We start from the raw sequence: 18,773 nt of genomic DNA, 5'->3' as shown, positions 1-18,773 counted from the left end.
ATATTACCCCTCTGCTACCTGACCACATGGAGTACAAAAAAGGAGGAAAAGGAGACAGGGAGGAAGCACCCTTTCACTCTGGAAGGGCTGTCGGTGAGCAGATACTGAGATCTAAGATGTCATCCCATCATCACAGTTGCTTCACAATTCACCAACTTTCAATCCATCTGCTGCATACCATCACAGTGCCTTCTTGGTCAAAATCCTGAAATAAAAGCCTGAAAAGTGGGGTGGCACCTCAGCAATCCTTGTTATCCACAGAAGGACAGATTGCTGGATTTCTGTGAGAGCCTGCATGCCCTTTTGAGCACTGCCATCTGCAGCCACGATGGCAGCAGTCTGAGTTTGCATGGCATCAATCTGGGCTTGAAAAACAACACGCAAAGTGCTTTGGTTTGAGCTTCCACTGCAACACAGAGTTGGGTGGCTTCCACTCATGCTGCAATGGAAGTTGAGACATCAGCCATCAGAATCTGCATCACAGGTGGGTCTGCAAATGCAATCATGATGTTAGCCACCACGTCCACGCTGGAAAGAATAGGCTGCAAGCTCTGCATGAAACCATATGCCAAGTTGAAGCCCAATTCCTCCATTTTCCTCGACAGTGACAAGTGGCAGGCCTGTCAAATATCTCAGTATACACGTTCATCAGCATTCTCCTTTGGGCGGCCCCACTGAATTCCTCATCTAAGTCTTCTACGTCAGAATTGGTGTGCAACCTCACCCTACGGTGAACTGGCAAATGTATCACATGCCCTGGCTGTAGCCCACTCATTCCTGGACTCACTATGTGCTGGTCCCGATACCCCCTAAAGTTTGTGCAGTGCTAGTATCTGAGCTGGTAGCAGCAATTGTCAGATCATGTGATGGTGCTCCCTCCTTGGAGGTGAGGTATGCTGTCAGTCTTCATCATGAGGATGCAATGGCTGGCCAGGCAGCAGTTCTTGGGTATCTGAAAGCATAAAAACAGAAGAGGAGGATTTGATTGAGGGGAGGGGGTTTGGGGTGCAAAGCAAAAGGTCCATGGTCACACCATCTGCAGCTTACGCCTCATGCCCCAGATCAGGATGAGAGATAGGTGGATTTGAGAAGGGAACATAAGGCAGGAACACACCATCATTCTGAATCTGCATGCAATGGTCTCAGCTACAGCCAGCCCCATGATGTGCAGCACTGTCTTGTCCAGCGGGCTCAGGTGATAGCGGAGTGCCAACCCCCACTACTGCTGTTCTGTTCCCTGTGATTATTTTCTACTTTCTCCTCTAAGAGATAGGAAAGAATGTCGGTGTGTGTGTTGCAGCGTGTTTGAGTGATGTGCCTGCCATAGCAGAATAGTTGTGGAAGGAATGAGAGGCAGGCATAAGGCTGGCAGCATTGCAGGTTGTGTGAGCGTGAGGAAGACCATTTCAATTGTTATAAAGCCATGCTTCCTATCCAAAATGACTTTATGTATTTACCTCAGCCAATGAACTCTGGCTGAGAAAGGAATTCAGCCAGCTATAATCTAATCATGCAAACCATGGATCTGGAATCCACTAGCTTCATCAAGTCAGGTGCCATATTTAAAGTGCAGCCATGGGCACACCTCTCAGTGCTTCCAGCCATGACTGTTGCAAAGAAGACGTGGCACTGAAAGGCAAAAAAACTGCAGCCCCCAGTTTCAATGACACATACCTCGAGTGCCTTTTGGACACAGTGCTGCCAGTGCAGTGCTGCTGGAATGTTGTGGGCATGCATCACAGAGTTCCATCATTCCCACCGTGTGAGTGGGAAAAGTGGGGAGCCATTCTACCCCTCCTCACCTGATCATAACACATTAGTCATGAATCCTGATTGCTAGAGATTGCTGATTGGTTGAATAATGGGGCTGTGGTGCATTGAGCAGTGTGAGGTATTGGTGGAACATTGGGTAAGAGATGTCATGTGGAGATGGATTCACTGATCTTGACCACCATTGCGAGTTCATTGAGCTTATTCAGGCACAGTAGCCATCTCCCTCCCATTTGCTCCCATTTGCTTCCCAGAGTGTGCCTTGAGGACCTCCTTTGCTCTTGCAGAAACATGGCATCTCTCTTCCTTTCTACCTCCTCTACTAAAGCCTCCAATGGCGCATCTGAAAACTTGGGAGCCTCTCTCTTGTTGCCTCATTTAGTGTGTTCTCCTTCTATTCAGGTCTTATACACAGTATGCAACAGCTTCTGTATAATGTGTGCAGCTCCCCTCTATGGAGGGCAGGCTGCCTTTAAGAGGTGCAGGATAGGCAAGCATTTTGATAGCTAGGCATGCTTCTGGCCCCCCTGTTGAACCTGGAGCCAGTCAGCAGCATATTTCACGCCTGACTGCATGCTAATATAATTAAAGTGAGGAGGCAACACGAAGTTTGTTTTCTGCCTGTCTCAATGGGACCATGCTTCATGATACCCTGCACAAAAATGGGCCTTAACATATTCTACCCAATCCCTAAATATGCAATAGAAGGACTCACTCTGCTCCATTTATCAGATCCATTACCGTATTATGAGGTAGATTTCAGGCAAAAAAGTAGTGACTCTGGATAAAAGTAAACTATGATTGGATAACCAGGAGGGAGGATTAATCTCACGGTGAGAATGACTCCCCTAAACTCAATGTGTGGCTTTGGATCAGTGAGCAAGCTAAAATGGCACCGAATTTATACACTGAGAACATCAAGGTGGTTGACATCTTGCCTTTTGCCCATGTAACCCCACCCTCCTCCATTTTATGGGTAAAGGGGAATCCCTGAGACTTTGGACGAAGTGCTAGAGACATTACCTGGAGACTGAACCAGCAAGAACCACCCCAGTGCTCTGCTTTGACCAACACTCCCAAATAACAAACTGCAAACAGCAGGTAAATGGCACTTGGACACATTTGAGGGTTCTGTCAACATGTACCTAAACTCTCTCTATTCAGGCCAATGAAATCTGTCTGTCGGATAGAATTTGGAATCCATATTCAGGCTCTATTTTAGTTTCTTGTCATTGATTTCCTGGAGCCATTGATTCTCAGTTGACCCTTCACGATTCTGCTCCAGCACTGCAATGCCTGGCTGTAAATGGGTCTATTGGTGTCTTTTATTGTGAGAGTTTCTAGAAGACTCTAAGGAGTTTGAATTCTTTCTTTACTCTTCTTCAACACCTCCCTTTTCTTTGTGTGGAACTGTCCTAAGTGTCACATTATATTTCATATTGATTCTAAAGGGCTTCTGGGGATGAAGGTTCTTGTCCTGCTTTCTTCAGGAGATTGAACAGTTCTGTGAAAGAGATTTTCATCACTCTGTAGCTCTAAATTCCAATGTTCTGTTGCAAACATTTTGGTATCAGGTGTGACATTAAGAAACACATTGGATAAACCTAAGTGATAGTTTAACCTTGTTCATCAGACGCAATCGCAAAGTCTACCAGGTGAAGGGGCATTGTCCATGGATCGGTTCTCTATCCTTTTAGATCAGGGCAAGGAATACACGAGGATTCTGTTAAACTGAATAAACTAGAGAGGGAAACTATGGTCAATGTGAGATCTTTCTAGCTGTAGTTCCTGATGTAAGCACTGGCTTTCAGCACCATTCTGGGTCTGATCACTGATCAGCACAAGCTTTTAGTGTAAGCCTTTTCTGGCAGATTCTTGAATCCTTCTCTTGGATTCCTATAAGAGGCTGCATACCCTTGGTTGAGAACTCCTGATCCAGAGGAAGACACAAATGAGTTTCACAGATCCGTTTATTTGCATTTAGCATTGGTGCAGGCATTGGTGTAAAGCAACTGTAAGCAGAAAGCCTCTTAGGCAGCCTCTGAAAAGTCAGCTCACTCTGCTCTCTTCAGCGCAGATTGAGGCATAAATTGGTAAGCAAACAACAATATTTGGCTCTTCCATTTCACTTTATAATAATTCCATGACATGGCTTCTTCACTTTTTATTACTTTTGTGCAGAATTATGATCATTTGTACCCAGTAGGTACTGTGACATGGCAAGAAACCAAAGAAGAAAATCATACAATCTCACTCATTCAGACCTCCAAGTCCTTCTGTTGGGCTTTAAAAACAAGACAAAGAGAATCCTGGGAATGTGTGGCAGCAAGACACCCAGAATTATCACTTAAGCCTTCTGAGGGGAGATGGCACTAACTGCCCCAGTACTACAGAACAACACTAAAACTTACTCATCCCCAGCCAGGGAAGCAAGGGAACATGTTGCACATTTTCTCTTTCCTTCCTTGTTCAATCTGGGAACCAGCATATACTTCTCACCTTCACAAATCAACATTTCCTCAACTAATCCATCACAGTGTTCTCTCCAACTTGGTATTTTTTTAAATTCTTTCATGGGATGTGGGCATCGCTAATGTTGCCCATCCCTATTTTTCCTCGAACTGAGTGGATTGCTAGGCCATTTCAGAGTGGAGTTCAGAGTCAACCACATTGCTGTGGGTCTGGAGTCACATGAAGGCCAGATGAGATAAGGATGGCAGATTTCCTTCCGTAAGGGACATTAGTGAACCAGATGGATTTTTACAATAATCAGCAATAGTTTCATGGTCACTATTACTGAGACTAGTTTTTAATTATAGATTTATTAATTGAATTTAAATTCCACAAGCTGCTGTTGTGGGATTTGAACCCATATCTCCAGAGCATTAGCCTGGGCTTCTGGGTTACTAGTCCAGTGACATTACCACTATGACACCACCTCCCCACCATCTTACACAATGGCTACCCAGCTCCTCTTACAGTAATTATTTACATTCACAACCCTAAAACCACTCTGTCCCCTTTAACTGCCTTGGTCCCCCAAGTTACTTACTTCACCTCTCCCATGTCTCGTGGCATTCACTGCTCAACTACCTCATTCACTCTATCTTCTTGCAGGAAGGTAATAACTGCCAAGAGTGGGCCGCTGGAGGCACCAAGACAACCAGGAATCACAGCTGCAAAGACATTACTGTGCCTCAGAACGGCAGCACATACCAGATCTTCAGTCACCACCCCCAATCCGCCACACCCTCTTCCCACATAAAACCATATCAATGGAACATGGGAAAGCAACATAAGATGCTATAAAGCAAGGACCCTCTCTGTTCATGGAACATTTTTAGAGTATGAGCAGTAGCCTATCATAGAATCATACAGCAGATAAGGAACACATTCAATCCATCATGTGTGTGCTAGCTCTTCTAGAGAGCTATCCAATTAGTTTATGCTCCCCTGCCCTTTTTTCAGTGCTCTGCAAATTTCCTTTTTCAAGTATACACCCAATTCTCTTTTGAAAGTTATTATTGAACCTGCTTCCTTATTGAACAACATGCTACATAAAAAATCCTCTAGTACTTTTCCCAATTATCTTAAATCTGTGTATTCTGGTTACTGATTCACCTGCCAGAGGAAACAATTTCTCCCTATGAAAACCATTCATAATGGTTGAACACCTCTATAAACCTTCTCTGCTCTAAGCCAAACAATTCCAGATTCTCTAATCTGTCCACATATTTAAAGTTCATCAATCCTGATATTATTCTGGTCAATCTCCTCTGCACCCTCTCCAAGCCTACCTTCTTAAAATTTGGCACCCAGAATTGGACACAATATTCCAATTGAGATAAAACCAATGACTTATAAAGATTCAGCACAGCTATTTGTTTTTGAACTCTATGCTTTTATTCATCAAACAAAGGGTTCCATATGTTTTTCTTTACACGGCTTTATCAACTTGTCCTCAATCTTCAAAGATTTGTGTAAGTAGACTCAATGGTTGGAGTTTTCCAGCCCCGTTGGCATTGGGTGTCATGGTGGGTAGGGTGGGGTGGGTGTGGTTGGGGGGTGGTGGGACAATATGGTGAGAAGCATAAAAATCGGTTTAATGCCATTGTGAAACCAGTTTGCAATTGTCCATTCCACCTGTCAATGGCAGGCCCGTTTCCTGCTACCACACATCAGGAACGTCATTTCAATATATTTGCATCTAATTATAAGCCCCGTTCGCCTGAATCATCCCCCCATGTCAACTGCCCATGTTGCTGTGACTTCAGAACGGCATGATTTATGACTCCTTTAAAAGGCGTGCACCTGGCAACCTGAATTTTGAGGGGAGCTTGGAGGTGTGTGCACACAACCTTGCGCATCACTTGCGAGCATCGCCCGTGGGACATCAAGGAAGAGGTGCCATGCATTCGGTTGGAAGGGGTTGGGTACAGGCAATTCACTTTTTCCTGGCTGGCTTTCAGTGCAGTTCTGGGGCAAGAGCTCCAGAGGGGTTCAGACCGGTGGCGAGGGTGTGGGGGGCAAGGCAACATAGCCTGACTGAAGGAAATACTCAAGCATATGCTGGGGTGTGGGGGCAGGGGGTGAGGGATGTGGCCACACACTTGGAAAAGCTTGTCAAAAGTGAGCATTCCTCTGCAGCTGAGATCTTTCAGCTGCAGATCCATTGACATGCTTGGAGTCAGGCCTCTGAAGCTTTTCTGCCCACTCAAGCAGCGCAAAAGCATGAAAGTGCCACCAAATGCTCCAGAACTTTTCACCCCTCCGGCGCAGACTGCAAATTAATGTGCATTTTAGGGGGCAGCAGAGCAACTGGCCGACTAAACAAGTTATACAATCCCCTTGTGAAAGATGGCCATGGTGCAGTCACTGGTGGAGGCGCTCACAAGTCCCTTGTGATGTCTTTATTAAAGTTTGGACCAGCATCCATTATGGTTCATGCTAACAGCGCAGCCTTGCAGTGCTGGTTAGGAGAATGCCTGCGCCAGAGCTGAGAGCACAGCATGTAGTCCAATGGGCAAAGCTGCCGCCAATCAGTCAAGTGGAGAGGACAGAGGTGGGTCGGGTTTCAGACAGCCAATGAGGACACCACAAACTAGCCATCCAAGTAGTGGCCAGCACTCTCCTGTCAGTGTGAAGTGGTCTTGAGACTTAACCAAGAGAGGTCCTTAATATTCCAAAGCTAAGACATGAGTCTTTCTCTTTGATACTCCAGGAGGGGAACATCAGGACCATGCAGCCTGATGATTTGGTGGTATGCCTTATGGCTTACAGGGAGCAGGGAGGAAGAAGAAGAGTGGCGGAGGCGCGTGGCTCTGCAAAATGAGCACCTCCCTCATGATGAAGAGGGGGCAGGGGCTGCTGTGCACACAGCTGAAGAGGCACAGTGAGCTGTCGCACATAGGTGCCTCGCCAGACCCAGGGTCTATAGATAGCAACTGTCATTCCTGAAGATGACTGAGAACCAGTGTTGCCGAAGACTGCGCATTGTGTAGGGAACTGGATAGTCACATATGCAACCTGCTGTAGGATTTGGCACCAGTGGAGGGCATCCACTGCCAGTGGCTGTGAAAATGGCTATAGTGCTCAATTTCTACACCAGTGGCTCCTTCCAGGGACCGACAGATGATCTGTGTGGGATCTTGCAAGCCTCCATACACAAGTGTATTCGGGAGATTACAGACATCATCTTTGCAAAGGAATAGAATTTTGTGCATTTTGTCCAGGATCAGGAAAGCCAGGAAGCAAGAGCACTGGGGTTTGTGCAGATCTCAGGTTTTCCACAGGTGCAGAGTGCCAGCGACAGCACTTACGTGGCACTTAGATCTCCGTGGCAACAAACAGTAAACTATGTTAACCACAAGGGCTTCCAATCACTGAATGTTCAGCTGGTATACGACCACCACAAATACATCCTACAGGTCCGAGCACGATTCCCAGGGAACATCCACAATTCCTACGTCCTTACCAAGTCTCAGATCCCTGACATTTTCCAAGATCCAGAGAGGCTGCAGGTTTGGCTCCTAGGGGACAAGGGCTACCCACAGAGCACGTGGTTGATGACGCCTGTGCGGCAGCCTTAGACTGCAGCCGCAAGACGGTATAAGGAAGCTTATGCTGTGGCTCGGACTTTGGTGGATCATACAATAGGCATATTGAAAATGAGGATCCGGTGCCTTGACTGGTCCAGTGGAGCACTGCAATACAGTCCCCAGAGGGTGTTGTGCCTCACTGTCGCTTGCTGCGCACTCCACTGTCTAGTGATGCAATGACCTGACTGAGGAGGAGATGGAAGAGCTGCAAGTATCCTCCGATGAGGAGGGCATCAACAGGAGTGAGGGTAATGAGGTCCTCATAGGCAATGATGCGGTGATGAGGCCATCGTACTGGCTGGATGACGCAGGTGCGCTTGGGAGGTCGTCATTGCCACAAGATTCGTGGACGATGATGATGAGATGCAGTGAGGACAGTCCTGACATTCTCACCTGTGAACGTTTGATTCTTGTGTGGCTGATGGCAGCGCACATACCCTCAGTGCTCAGGCTCATGTCAATGAGATACAGCAGAGGCCCTAATAGATCCCAGGAGGATGATGAGGACATGCTTTGAAGAAACTCCATAGATCTTCATATTGCCTTTGTGAATATCTGACTCTTGTCTGGTAGAGGGCAGCTTGCTTGCGCTCTGTGATCAAGGTCATATCATGGAGAAGCAGCCATGAAACTTTAAATGCACCTGATTCTTTGTCATGCTTCAGCACCTGACCCCTTCAGGAGAACATTGTCACTGGTCACAGATGCTGAAGAGGTGGGGGGGCCCACCTCAAAGATGCTGAGAGCACACAGAGAGAATGACAGAACTCTGTAATGCCTGCCCACAACATTCTGGCAGAAATAACAAGCACCATCGAGGTGCAGGCAGCACTAATGTGTCTAGTGAATGTGAAGCTGGACCTTTACTTTGGGCTGAAGTTTACACACTGCACAGGGAAGAGGCCCTGGACTGAGCCACCTGCATTTATCTTGTGCAGGAACCAAGGTTTCACTTCTGAGTGACATGAACACTGCTCATCATAACAAGGAGCTACAGGCTATGAGACATTCTTGGAAGTTTACTTAAATAGTGAACATTAAGTACAAGTGATTAACATCCATGCCACACTGCAGGAACTGGGGTATTTTATTGACCCCTTTAATCACATTTTGGTTTGATGTTTGTAAGTTTCCTTTAAACTTTGTCCTTGTTTTTACAGTTGACCTGACTTAGAGACTGTGTTTGTTTTATCCCTTTTGTTCATTTAGTTTAATTGGTTGACTCCCAAAAGAGTTACATCATCTTAACTTTCCTAACCCTGTCTTGGTATCCCTGGACATCCACAGCAGAGGTGGAAGCAGCCTGCTGACTGCTACACCCTGTCTGTGATGACTTTGGCGGGCGTCCTCTGGAAGGCCTAGACGTGGAGGGCCGCGGCCTACTTTTGGGGTCTTGCTGTGTGGCAGTGGCTTCTTCATTGACCTGTGGAGTGGAGCTGCTGGGGTCACAGGAAGAAGGGAATTGGATGGGCTGGACACTCCTGGAGTCACCTGGATGGCCCCGGAATGTATACCTGCCAATCCTTCTCCCTATGGGTGTCTGAGGGTCCTGAATGACTCCTTGAGGGGAAGGGGAAGCTGGAGTGAGATCGAGATGGTCCACATCCATCTCGCATTGACATTGTTGGAGGCCAATGATGGCACCAGCAATGGAGTTCAGCCCGAGCAGCAGTGCAGGACCAATGTCCTGGACTGAGGTCTCCATGGTGGCTGCCACCCTACCAGTGTTGACCTCAGTGTGTTGGCATGCCGATGCTATCACCTCAGACTGAAGGCAGATGGACTCCTCCATCGTGCCTTGCAATCTGAGGAGTGCAGCGGACACCCCTCTTCTGAAGTTCCCGAGCTTGCCTTTGCAGCTCCAGGAACCGAGATATGACTGAGTCCAGAGGCTCGTCATCTGACTTGGACTCAGCAGATTTCTGGCCCCCAGCAATCCTCCAAGTGCCAGAAACCTGGGAAGACCCTGCCATTGCCTGCTGTGGATTAGACAGTGTGATGTCCTCACCAAATTGTGACCCCGAGGCTACCCTAGAACTAGGTCCAACTGAGGTGTGTGTCTCTGTGCTGGCGGAGGGTGTGTGTGAGTGCTCTGACAGGCCTTCAGTAAGGGTGTCATCAGATTATTCTTCTGAGGTTTTTTTGGGGCTTGACTCAATGATGTGGGTCATGGACTCCCTCAGCTGCTTCCCAGATGTGCCTGCAAAAGCAGGAGAGATAATTAGTGCATGGCAGGGGACTGCAGAACAGGGGAACTGATTCAAAGCATGGCTGTCTGATGAATGTTGCATCACTGGATCCTCACTTGAGTGAGCACCGCTGACTTCACTGTCAGCACAGGAGTGGTCCAGATAATTGCCGGCCAGCTTGATGACTCTATTTTCAAAGTCTGTCGGGACCTTGATGTCAGGCATTCCTCCACTAATATTTTTTAATTCATTCATGGGATGTGGGTATCATTGGCTAGGCCAGCATTTATTGCCCATCCCTTAATTGCCCTCGAGAAGGTGGTGGTGAGCTGCCTTCTTGAATTGCTGAAGTCCTTGTGGTATGAGTATACCCATAGTGCTGTTAGAGAGGGAGTTCCAGGATTTTGATCCAGTGATAGTGAAGGAAGGGCAATATATTTCAAAGTCAGTATGGTGAGTGGCTTGGAGGGAACTTTTAGGTGTTGGTATTCCCATCTATCTGCTGCCCTTGTCCTTCTAGATGGTAATGTTTGTAAGTTGGGAAGGTGCTGCCTGACGAGCCTTGGTGAATTCCTGTAGTGCATGCTGTAGATGGTACACACTGTTGCCACTGTGCATCAGGGGTGGAGAGAGTGAATGTTTGTGGATGGGATGCCAATCAAGCCAGCTGCTTTGTTCTGGATGGTGTTGAGTTTCTTGAGTGTTGTTGGGGCTGCACTCATCCAGGCAAGTGAAGGATATTCCATCACACTCCTGATTTGTGGCTTGTAGGTGTGGTAATGCTTTGGGGACCTCTCCCTTTTGTTGTGTGCCAGCTTGTCCTACAGGAAGACAGATGGGGAGAGTGTAAGCAGGACATCTGCCAGGCCAGATGAGAAGGATGCCTGGCATGTGTGGGTGGTGAGTGGTGCCATGGATGGGCTGATGACATGATCCACAGGGGAGATGAAGGTGTGTGTGAGAAAGTGAACGGTGATGTTCCTTGAACCAGCAGTGAATGAGATCCCTGTGGATGTGTGATGGGTTTGTGAAAGTGTGAGTTCAGTGTGATGAGGAGGAGATCATTCATCCTCTTTCAGTATTGGGTGGCTGTTCTCTGTTGCATGGCATTGGCACTGACCATTGCTGCCACTGCCTCCCATTCTGGATTTGTCACCTTGCTTGCTAGTGTTCACCCAGAATGCGGGTAGAGGACTTTGCAGCAGGCCTCCACTGCCTCCAGTTGGCACCCAAGGGAGGCATCACTAAATTTAGGGGCAGCATGTTTCCTCCCTTTGACAGCCATGACTTTGCAGCAACTTACGATCCCTTAGAGAGAGCTAGCTCGATGCAGGGGAGCCCGGACTACTGAAGGTCTGTGGTGATAGCAGGGCGGGTGAATCAGAGGCTGCTTGCCAGAAATCCAGTGTACTTTGCAGAAATGCATTATTAATGAGGTGGGACGCGCCGGGAATGGGATGTTACAGTGTGAAAACCTGCCTTTGCAGCCAGTGGGTAAAACGTCCTTTTCTCCACCCGCTATTGCATTTTGTGCAAATCTGTAATGATTCCACCCTATGTCTCTCTGCACCCACTTTAAAATTGTACCATTTAGTTGATATTGCCTTTCTTCATTCTTCCTCCCAAAGCGCATCACTAATCATGACTGCATTAAATTTAACACATCTGCCCATTTCACTAGTCTGTTTCTGAATTTTGTGCCCTCCTCCTGCAATCCTAGCACAAGAATAGGTGCCCATAGGAAATGTTATACCTGTTTCTGAAAAACCCTGAATGTGGGTAAAAGGCAGGAATCCAAAAAAATCTGCCACTGGTCTTACCCAGTGGGAAGCAAGTGCAGTATCTAAGCAGAATGCCAAAGAAAAACAACATGTTGGTAATAATTCCTGACCAGTAGAAATATGAATTCCAAAGATATTCAGATTCTTGCTATTTCAGAAACTCCTCACAACTGCTTTACAACTCATCATAGAATTAGAAATTTTACAGTGCCAAAAACAGCCATTTGGACTATGCTGGTGCATATGCTCCACCCAACCTTCTTCCACTTTACTTCATTTCACCCTATCAACATAACATTCTATTCCTTTCTTCACATACTTATCTAGCCTCCCCTTGTGCAGCTATGCCACTTCATGCCACAATCATTCCAAGCAGCAGTTAGTTCTGCACTGCACTATATCCACTCTTTGAGTAAAAAAAATTCTTCTCTGCATCTACCCCTTCAAAATTTTAATCAGGGCACATCTCAGCATTCTCTTTATTAGACAAAAGAACCCCAGTTGTTCAGTCAGACCTTCAGTTCTGGTTTCATTCTTGGCAATCTTTTTTTGCACTTTCTCAAGTGGTTCTATATCATTTTTGTTGTATGGAAGCCATAACTATTCAGTACATGTGTTTTAACCAAGGTTCTACACAAACTTAACATAACTCCTTTGCTCTTCAATTCTATTTTTCTAGCAATGAACCCAAGTGGTTTGTTTGCACTTTATGGATTTTTAATATTTTTAACTTTGATGCTGACAGCTGTTACCCACATGCAGCAATGGTTTAAAATGGCTGTCATTTCAATACATTCAAATGAGGCCAGTCATGACTTGGGAGCTTTTCACTGGAAAATTGCAGAAGCTAATTCAGATAACTTTTCTAAAACACTGGCACCACACTTTAGGAAGGATGTGAAGGCTTTAGAGAGGGTGCAGCAAAGATTTATGAGAATTGTACCAGGGATGAGGGACTTCAGTTACATGGTTAGATTATGGAATCTGGGGTTGTTCCTCTTAAAGAAGGTCCAGAGGAGATTTGATAGAGGTATTCAAAATCATGATGGATCTAGACAGAATAGATAGAGAGAAATTGTTCTGATTGGCAGAGGGGATGAGAACCAGAGGACACCGAATTAAGTGATTGGTGAAAAAAATGGTAACATGAAGAAAATCTTTTTTATACAACAGATGGTTAGGACCGGCAACACAGGTTGGAATTTTCCAGCCCCTTACGCTGGCGGGATCTTCCAGTCCTGCAGATGTGAATGGAAATTTCAATGGCTCACTTGCCCCGCTGCAGTGAAAGCTGCCACTGGAGGGTTGGAAAATTCCGGCCACGCTGTCTGAGAGTATAGTGGAGGCCGATTCAATCATGTCTTTCAAAGAGGAATTGGATAAGCACCTGAAGAGAAAAGGTGGTGATTTATACTGTCCTTCAGAATTTTTTCCAATCTTTTGCCCACCACTTAGGTTTAATGGCCTGTAATCATTCGGTATATCCTTTCTCCCTTTTTAAACAATGGTACAACATTAGCAATCCTCCAACTCCATGCTGTAGCCAGAGAGGATTGGAAAATGATTGTCATTGTCTCTGTGATTCCCTCCCTTCCTCCTCTTAGCAGCCTGGGATGCATTTCATCTGGGCCTAGCAGTTTGTCCATTTTCAAAAAAGCTAAATCTATTAACATTTCCTCTCTCACCATCTTTATACCATCCATTATTTCACCCTCCCACTTAACTACAATGTGTGCATTGCCCCCCTCTTTTACAAAGATAAATGCAGAGAATTCAGTAAGCACTATGCTCACGTCTTTCATCTCCACAAACAATTTACCTTTTTGATCTCTAAACAGCTCTACTCTTTCCTTTTGCTCTTTATGTACTTATAAAACACCTTTGGATTTTCATTGAATTTACTTGCCAACGCTTGTCAGTATTTTTTCCACACCCTTTGTTTTGATTATTTCCATTTTAATTTATTCACTGCACTTTCTATACTTCTCCAGCTCTCTGCTGTATTGAGCTCTCTGTTCTCACATAAGTTTCCCCATTTTACCTTATCCTACCCTATACGGGTTCAAATTCTACCAAGGCAGCTGATGGAATTTAAATTCACTCTAATTTGGTTTGGAATATAAAGCTAGTCTCAGTAATGACTATAATTGATTATCTTAAAAACCCATCTAGTTCACTAATGTCCTTTAGGAAAGGAAATCTGCCATCCTTACTTAGTCTGGCCTACATGTGACTCCAGACCCACAGCATCTTAACTGCCCTCTGAAATGGCCTAGCAAGGGCAATTAAGGACAGGCAACAAATGCTAACCTTGCCAGCAATGCTCACATCCCATGAAAGAATAAAGAAAAAATGATTGTCACTTATTTGTTCTTCACTTTAACTCATGTGGTCTCATTTGATGATCTTTCTAACACAACAACCCTCCTCACAACTGTGACTGTTTCTTTAACCAGCATTGTGCCTCCTTCCTTTTTGATGCACCTCTCTATTCCATCTGCAATCCTGTAGCCAGGGACATTGAGCTGCCATTCCTGCCCTTCTTTAAGCCATGTTTCATTAGTAGCTATGATATCAGACATCCAAGTGCCCAACCTGTGCCCTAAGCTCATCCCCTTTATTCATTAGACTCTTTGCATTTGAAATATATACAACAAATCACTGAACAATTCCTTTATTGTCTATTTTACAGCTTTTGTTTTGTCTGCCTTCCATACTCACCTAATAATTTCCTGGCTTCCATTTCCAGCTTTTCTCCTCTCCCTTCTAAATCTACACGCAAGTTCTCATCCCCCTACCAAACTAGTCTAAAGCCTCTCTAATGGCATGGTTACCCATTCCCTCTTCACCTGCAAACTCTTAAAGAGTGAGGTGGCCATCTCCAGAAACATACGGCCCTGGTAGCTCTTTGCCTCATAAAATCGCTGTAGTGACCCCAACTACTGCTCAAGTTCCAAAACTCAGAGCTTGAGTTTCTTCAGCTGATGACACTTCCTGATCCTCCACAAGAAGGGCCCTGGAGTTCTCACATAGGGTGACCAACCATCCCAGATTTTCCAGGATCATGCCCTAATCCAGACTTCTGTCCTGTGTCAGGCCTTCCCTGCGTGCGATTTGTCCCGGATTTCAGCTTTAATTCGCCTCTACGAATGTGTCAGATGCGGCATACGTACAGTTTGAGTTTGAGATTTAAGACTGCACACACCCCACCCACCCAGTTCTGGCAACCTGCCCCGTGCTACCAACACCATTAACCACGCCCCCTTACTTTCCCCTGGGAATTAGTGACCTTGCTCCCACATGGCACAGGATTTGCATTCCACTGGACTGAGGTTCCTTTTAATGTCTCAATTTATTAGAGAACTAGCTAAATTTAACAGACAAAATAAAATTCGCCAGCCAGTCACCAATCACCACGCGCTCCCTTACCTCCTGGCTCTCCAACTGAAGACAGCTTTTGTAAAGAAAGACATTACTTCCTTTTTGTTCACCCAATATCTCAACCTCAGGGCTCTTGCTCTGTACATGCTATGATTGCACTCTCGACATCAAAATTTATCAAAATTCCGAGAATTCCCTGCTGTCCGTCTCTCCCTCGGTGGCTCTGCTCTTACCAGCCGATTGCCTCTCACTCCCGCTCCTTTTAAAACCCGGCCAGCTCCTCCCTCGGTTCTTTGCGCTGTCTAGTTGTCTGATAGAATCTTAATCGTTTCTGTTTGCTTAAGCATTGAGAAATCTGTTCCTCGAAGAAAACCGTTAGGGACTTTTTTTTTTTCCAAACAGCTGTCCCAGGGTTTTCAATACCATTGTTTTGATCCATTGATTCGAACCCAGGCGCTCCGAATTAACCCGGTGAAACCCTTTTCATGTAAGGGTTCATCAGAAGTTCCGTTCAGTGATTTTGGAAAGGTTTCCACCTTATTTTTGAATGTCGCACAAAAAATTGTAATCCTCAGTTTATAGGAAAGATATTGCTTATTATTATTATTGCTCTGAGCGCTATTTGTAACACTTGGGTCCTCTAAACCAACAATCCAAATTAAATATCTTTCTCAATTCCGGTGATATCCAATCATCCCAAAGGGGCATTTCTAACATAACTAACAAGTTACAATGAATTTTATCCCACAGGGGTAATGGTAGGTTTCATATCTAATAAACTTTTATTAAGAAAATATATCTATAAAAGTAGTCTGAGAGTTAAAATAAAAGATTGATGAAAGAAGTTTCCTAGTGACTTGCTCGTTGGAAAATTTCACCGAGTACTAATTTCATATTAACTAAAAACGTTCCAACTCAATGCGAATTGAAGTATTTTTTTCTCACTGCTAACTAAAGCTGCATTTTCCTACACCTCTCTTCACCAGCTACCTCCCCGCCCGTCCCCATCACTTTCTATGAAACTCAAACCAGTCGCTCAATTGTGGTTTAATGTCTATAAACAGTTGTATTGCTAGACATCTCTGACAGGCTGCAGCAGATTAAGGGAATAAAAAGACAGTTATATACTCGATAGTATGGCCAAAAGTACTTATTCCCGCCGGATTAACGATTCCAAACGGAACGTTCAGAAACATTCCCCTTCAGAACGGTACGGACAAAGAAAAAAACAAATTTTACCCTTTCCATAAACTCCTCATCCCGCTGACGAGCAGTTCTTTTCTTGCCTGATTCGGTGCCGAGTAAAGGTAGAATGAGCCAGGTGAACAGCAGTATCCGAGCCAGGGAGCTCATGTTGGGAGAAAAGAGCTATTGAGACTGAGACCCAAAGATGAGACAGGGAATTCACTGGATCCCACTTAGCCTCTCTCTAGACTTTGTGTCTGCTTCAGGTCATGAACATCAACATCTGCAGGGATTTCAGGAATGTCTCAGCCCAAACACTGACTCATTTCTGTGTGCAGCTCCACTTCAGATCAAATGCAGAATAGGAATGTTTGGAATTTTCAAAGCTACAGATTAAACCTTTATTAGAAAGTTTAGATTTCTTGACGAAATGAAAATAAAAACATGGATGGAAAAGCCAGTCTGCGGTTAGTAGCGGATACACACTCCCTTATAAATCATCGCTAGTTTTGAGAACAAAGACGGGCTTGTAAGTTCCACTGCAGCTGTAAGCTGAATGAATGCAGTTTTCAAACTCAATATTTTAAACGTGGCGTGTCAACAGATTTGGGTAGATTACAAGGCGCAAATGATAGTTTACGCAAGTATTATGCTTCAAAAATATAGTTATCAGAGCTGCTCTTTGAATTACAGTTCATCTCAGCGTAAGTTTTCATTTGTTTTGCCATAGCATTTTAATCAGTAGGTATTCACCGCCTCCTTCTTTCAATTAACCAAAACAGAAGATGTTTCATTACCCTACTAGTTGTATTTACATAAACGTGGGACTTTGCCAGCATGTGTCGAGTCGGCATTGATTTTGAACGTACCAGCCTTGTGTAAAAAGGGCGCTAGGGTCTGAACTGATTCTGGATTGGAGACTCACTCGCTCCCCAGGGAGCTTCACTCCACTCAGCCCCACTGCCGGGTCATATCCTGATCCGGAATTCAGGCTGAATTTGCATTAGAACCATTCCACGTCAACACCGGAGTTGTAGTGTAAATGTAATCTAAATGCATTCGCTCACCAAAAACTTTTATATGCCAATCGGAACTTTGTAACTAAATTAAGAACAGAAAACAGGGCTAGTGTTGCTGGGTCAAAATCTGAAAAAGAACTGTAAGTGTACCTACACCAGATGGCCTGCAGTAGTTCTAGGTGATTCACCATCACATGCTCAAGGCAGTTAGGAATGGGCAATAAATGTTGGATTTGCCAGTGACTGCTCACATCCCATGAACAAATAAATAAAAGTCTTGTCCTTGGTGCCTACCTTTTGCACCCTCAGCTCTATTCCCACCAACTGCTGATCAACTAAATTCCCTTCCTGGCCCTCATGTTAGCATTGTTCATGGTTCCCTCTGTTTGGGTACTATCCCCCTCCCCTTTAAATGTGCTACGTTCACTCTTCCTCAAAAAACCTACCCTGATTGCTCCATCGTTGCAAACTACCTCCCCATCTCCAAGCTCACATTCCTCTCTGTAGTCTTTGAATTTGATGTCCTCTCCAAATTCCATGCATATCTTTATTAAAAACACAATCTCAGTGTCTTGCCTTTGGTTTCTTTGCCAAATACTTTAAATCTGTGTTCTCTGGTTACTGACCTCCTGCCACTGGAAAGTTTCTCCTCAGTTATGCAGTTAAAATTCATCAAGAGTTTGAATACCTCTATCAAGTCTCCCCTTAACCTTCTCTGTTCTCAGGACAACAATCCCGATATCTCAATCTTTCTGTATAACTGAAGTACTTCATCACTGGTTGAGTAAATTTCTTCTGTATCCTCTCCAGGCCTTGACATTCTTCCTAAATTGTGGTCCCTGAATTGAACACAATACTCCAGCTGAGGCCTTACCAGTAACTATAAAGGTTAAGCATAACTCCCTTGATTTTGTACTGTATTCCACTATTAATAATAAAGGATCTCACATGCATTTTTAACAGCCTTCTCAACTTGAACTGCCAGGCTGAATGGTCACTTTGTACCTGCACGCTGTTTAAAATTGTACCCCTTAGCTTATATTGCCTCTCCTCATTCTTTCTACCCAAGTTAATCTTTTCATACTTGTGTGCAATAAATTTCATTTGCCTTGCACCTGCCCATTTCACCAATCTGTCCATGTCCTCCTCCCTGTTTACTACATTAGAGTTTTCTGTTGTTTGGAAATTTTGAAATTATGCCCAGTAAACCCAGGTCATTAATATATATCAACGAAAGCAGCTATCCTAATACCAACCATTGGGGGATACCACTTTATACTTCAGTCCTGCCTGAAAAACAACCATTCATCACGACCCTCCATTTTGTATCCCTTCACCAATTTCATATCC

The 18,773-nt window shown here is 44.9% G+C and overlaps 1 protein-coding gene across 1 annotated transcript in view; it reads right to left on the bottom strand.

Annotated features, from left to right (window-relative positions):
* LOC121279353 (collagen triple helix repeat-containing protein 1-like) overlaps positions 1–16,867 on the bottom strand; it is a 46,196-nt gene extending 29,329 nt beyond the window's left edge. The window contains exon 1 of the mRNA XM_041190533.1: positions 16,459–16,867. Coding sequence (XP_041046467.1) covers positions 16,459–16,572 — 114 coding nt within the window. The 5' untranslated portion in view covers positions 16,573–16,867. The remainder of the gene's footprint in view (positions 1–16,458) is intronic.
* Positions 16,868–18,773: the final 1,906 nt, after the last annotated feature.

This window comes from Carcharodon carcharias, chromosome 6 (assembly GCF_017639515.1).
Source record: "Carcharodon carcharias isolate sCarCar2 chromosome 6, sCarCar2.pri, whole genome shotgun sequence".
NCBI lineage: Eukaryota > Metazoa > Chordata > Chondrichthyes > Lamniformes > Lamnidae > Carcharodon > Carcharodon carcharias.
This window is presented reverse-complemented; position numbering and strand designations above follow the sequence as displayed.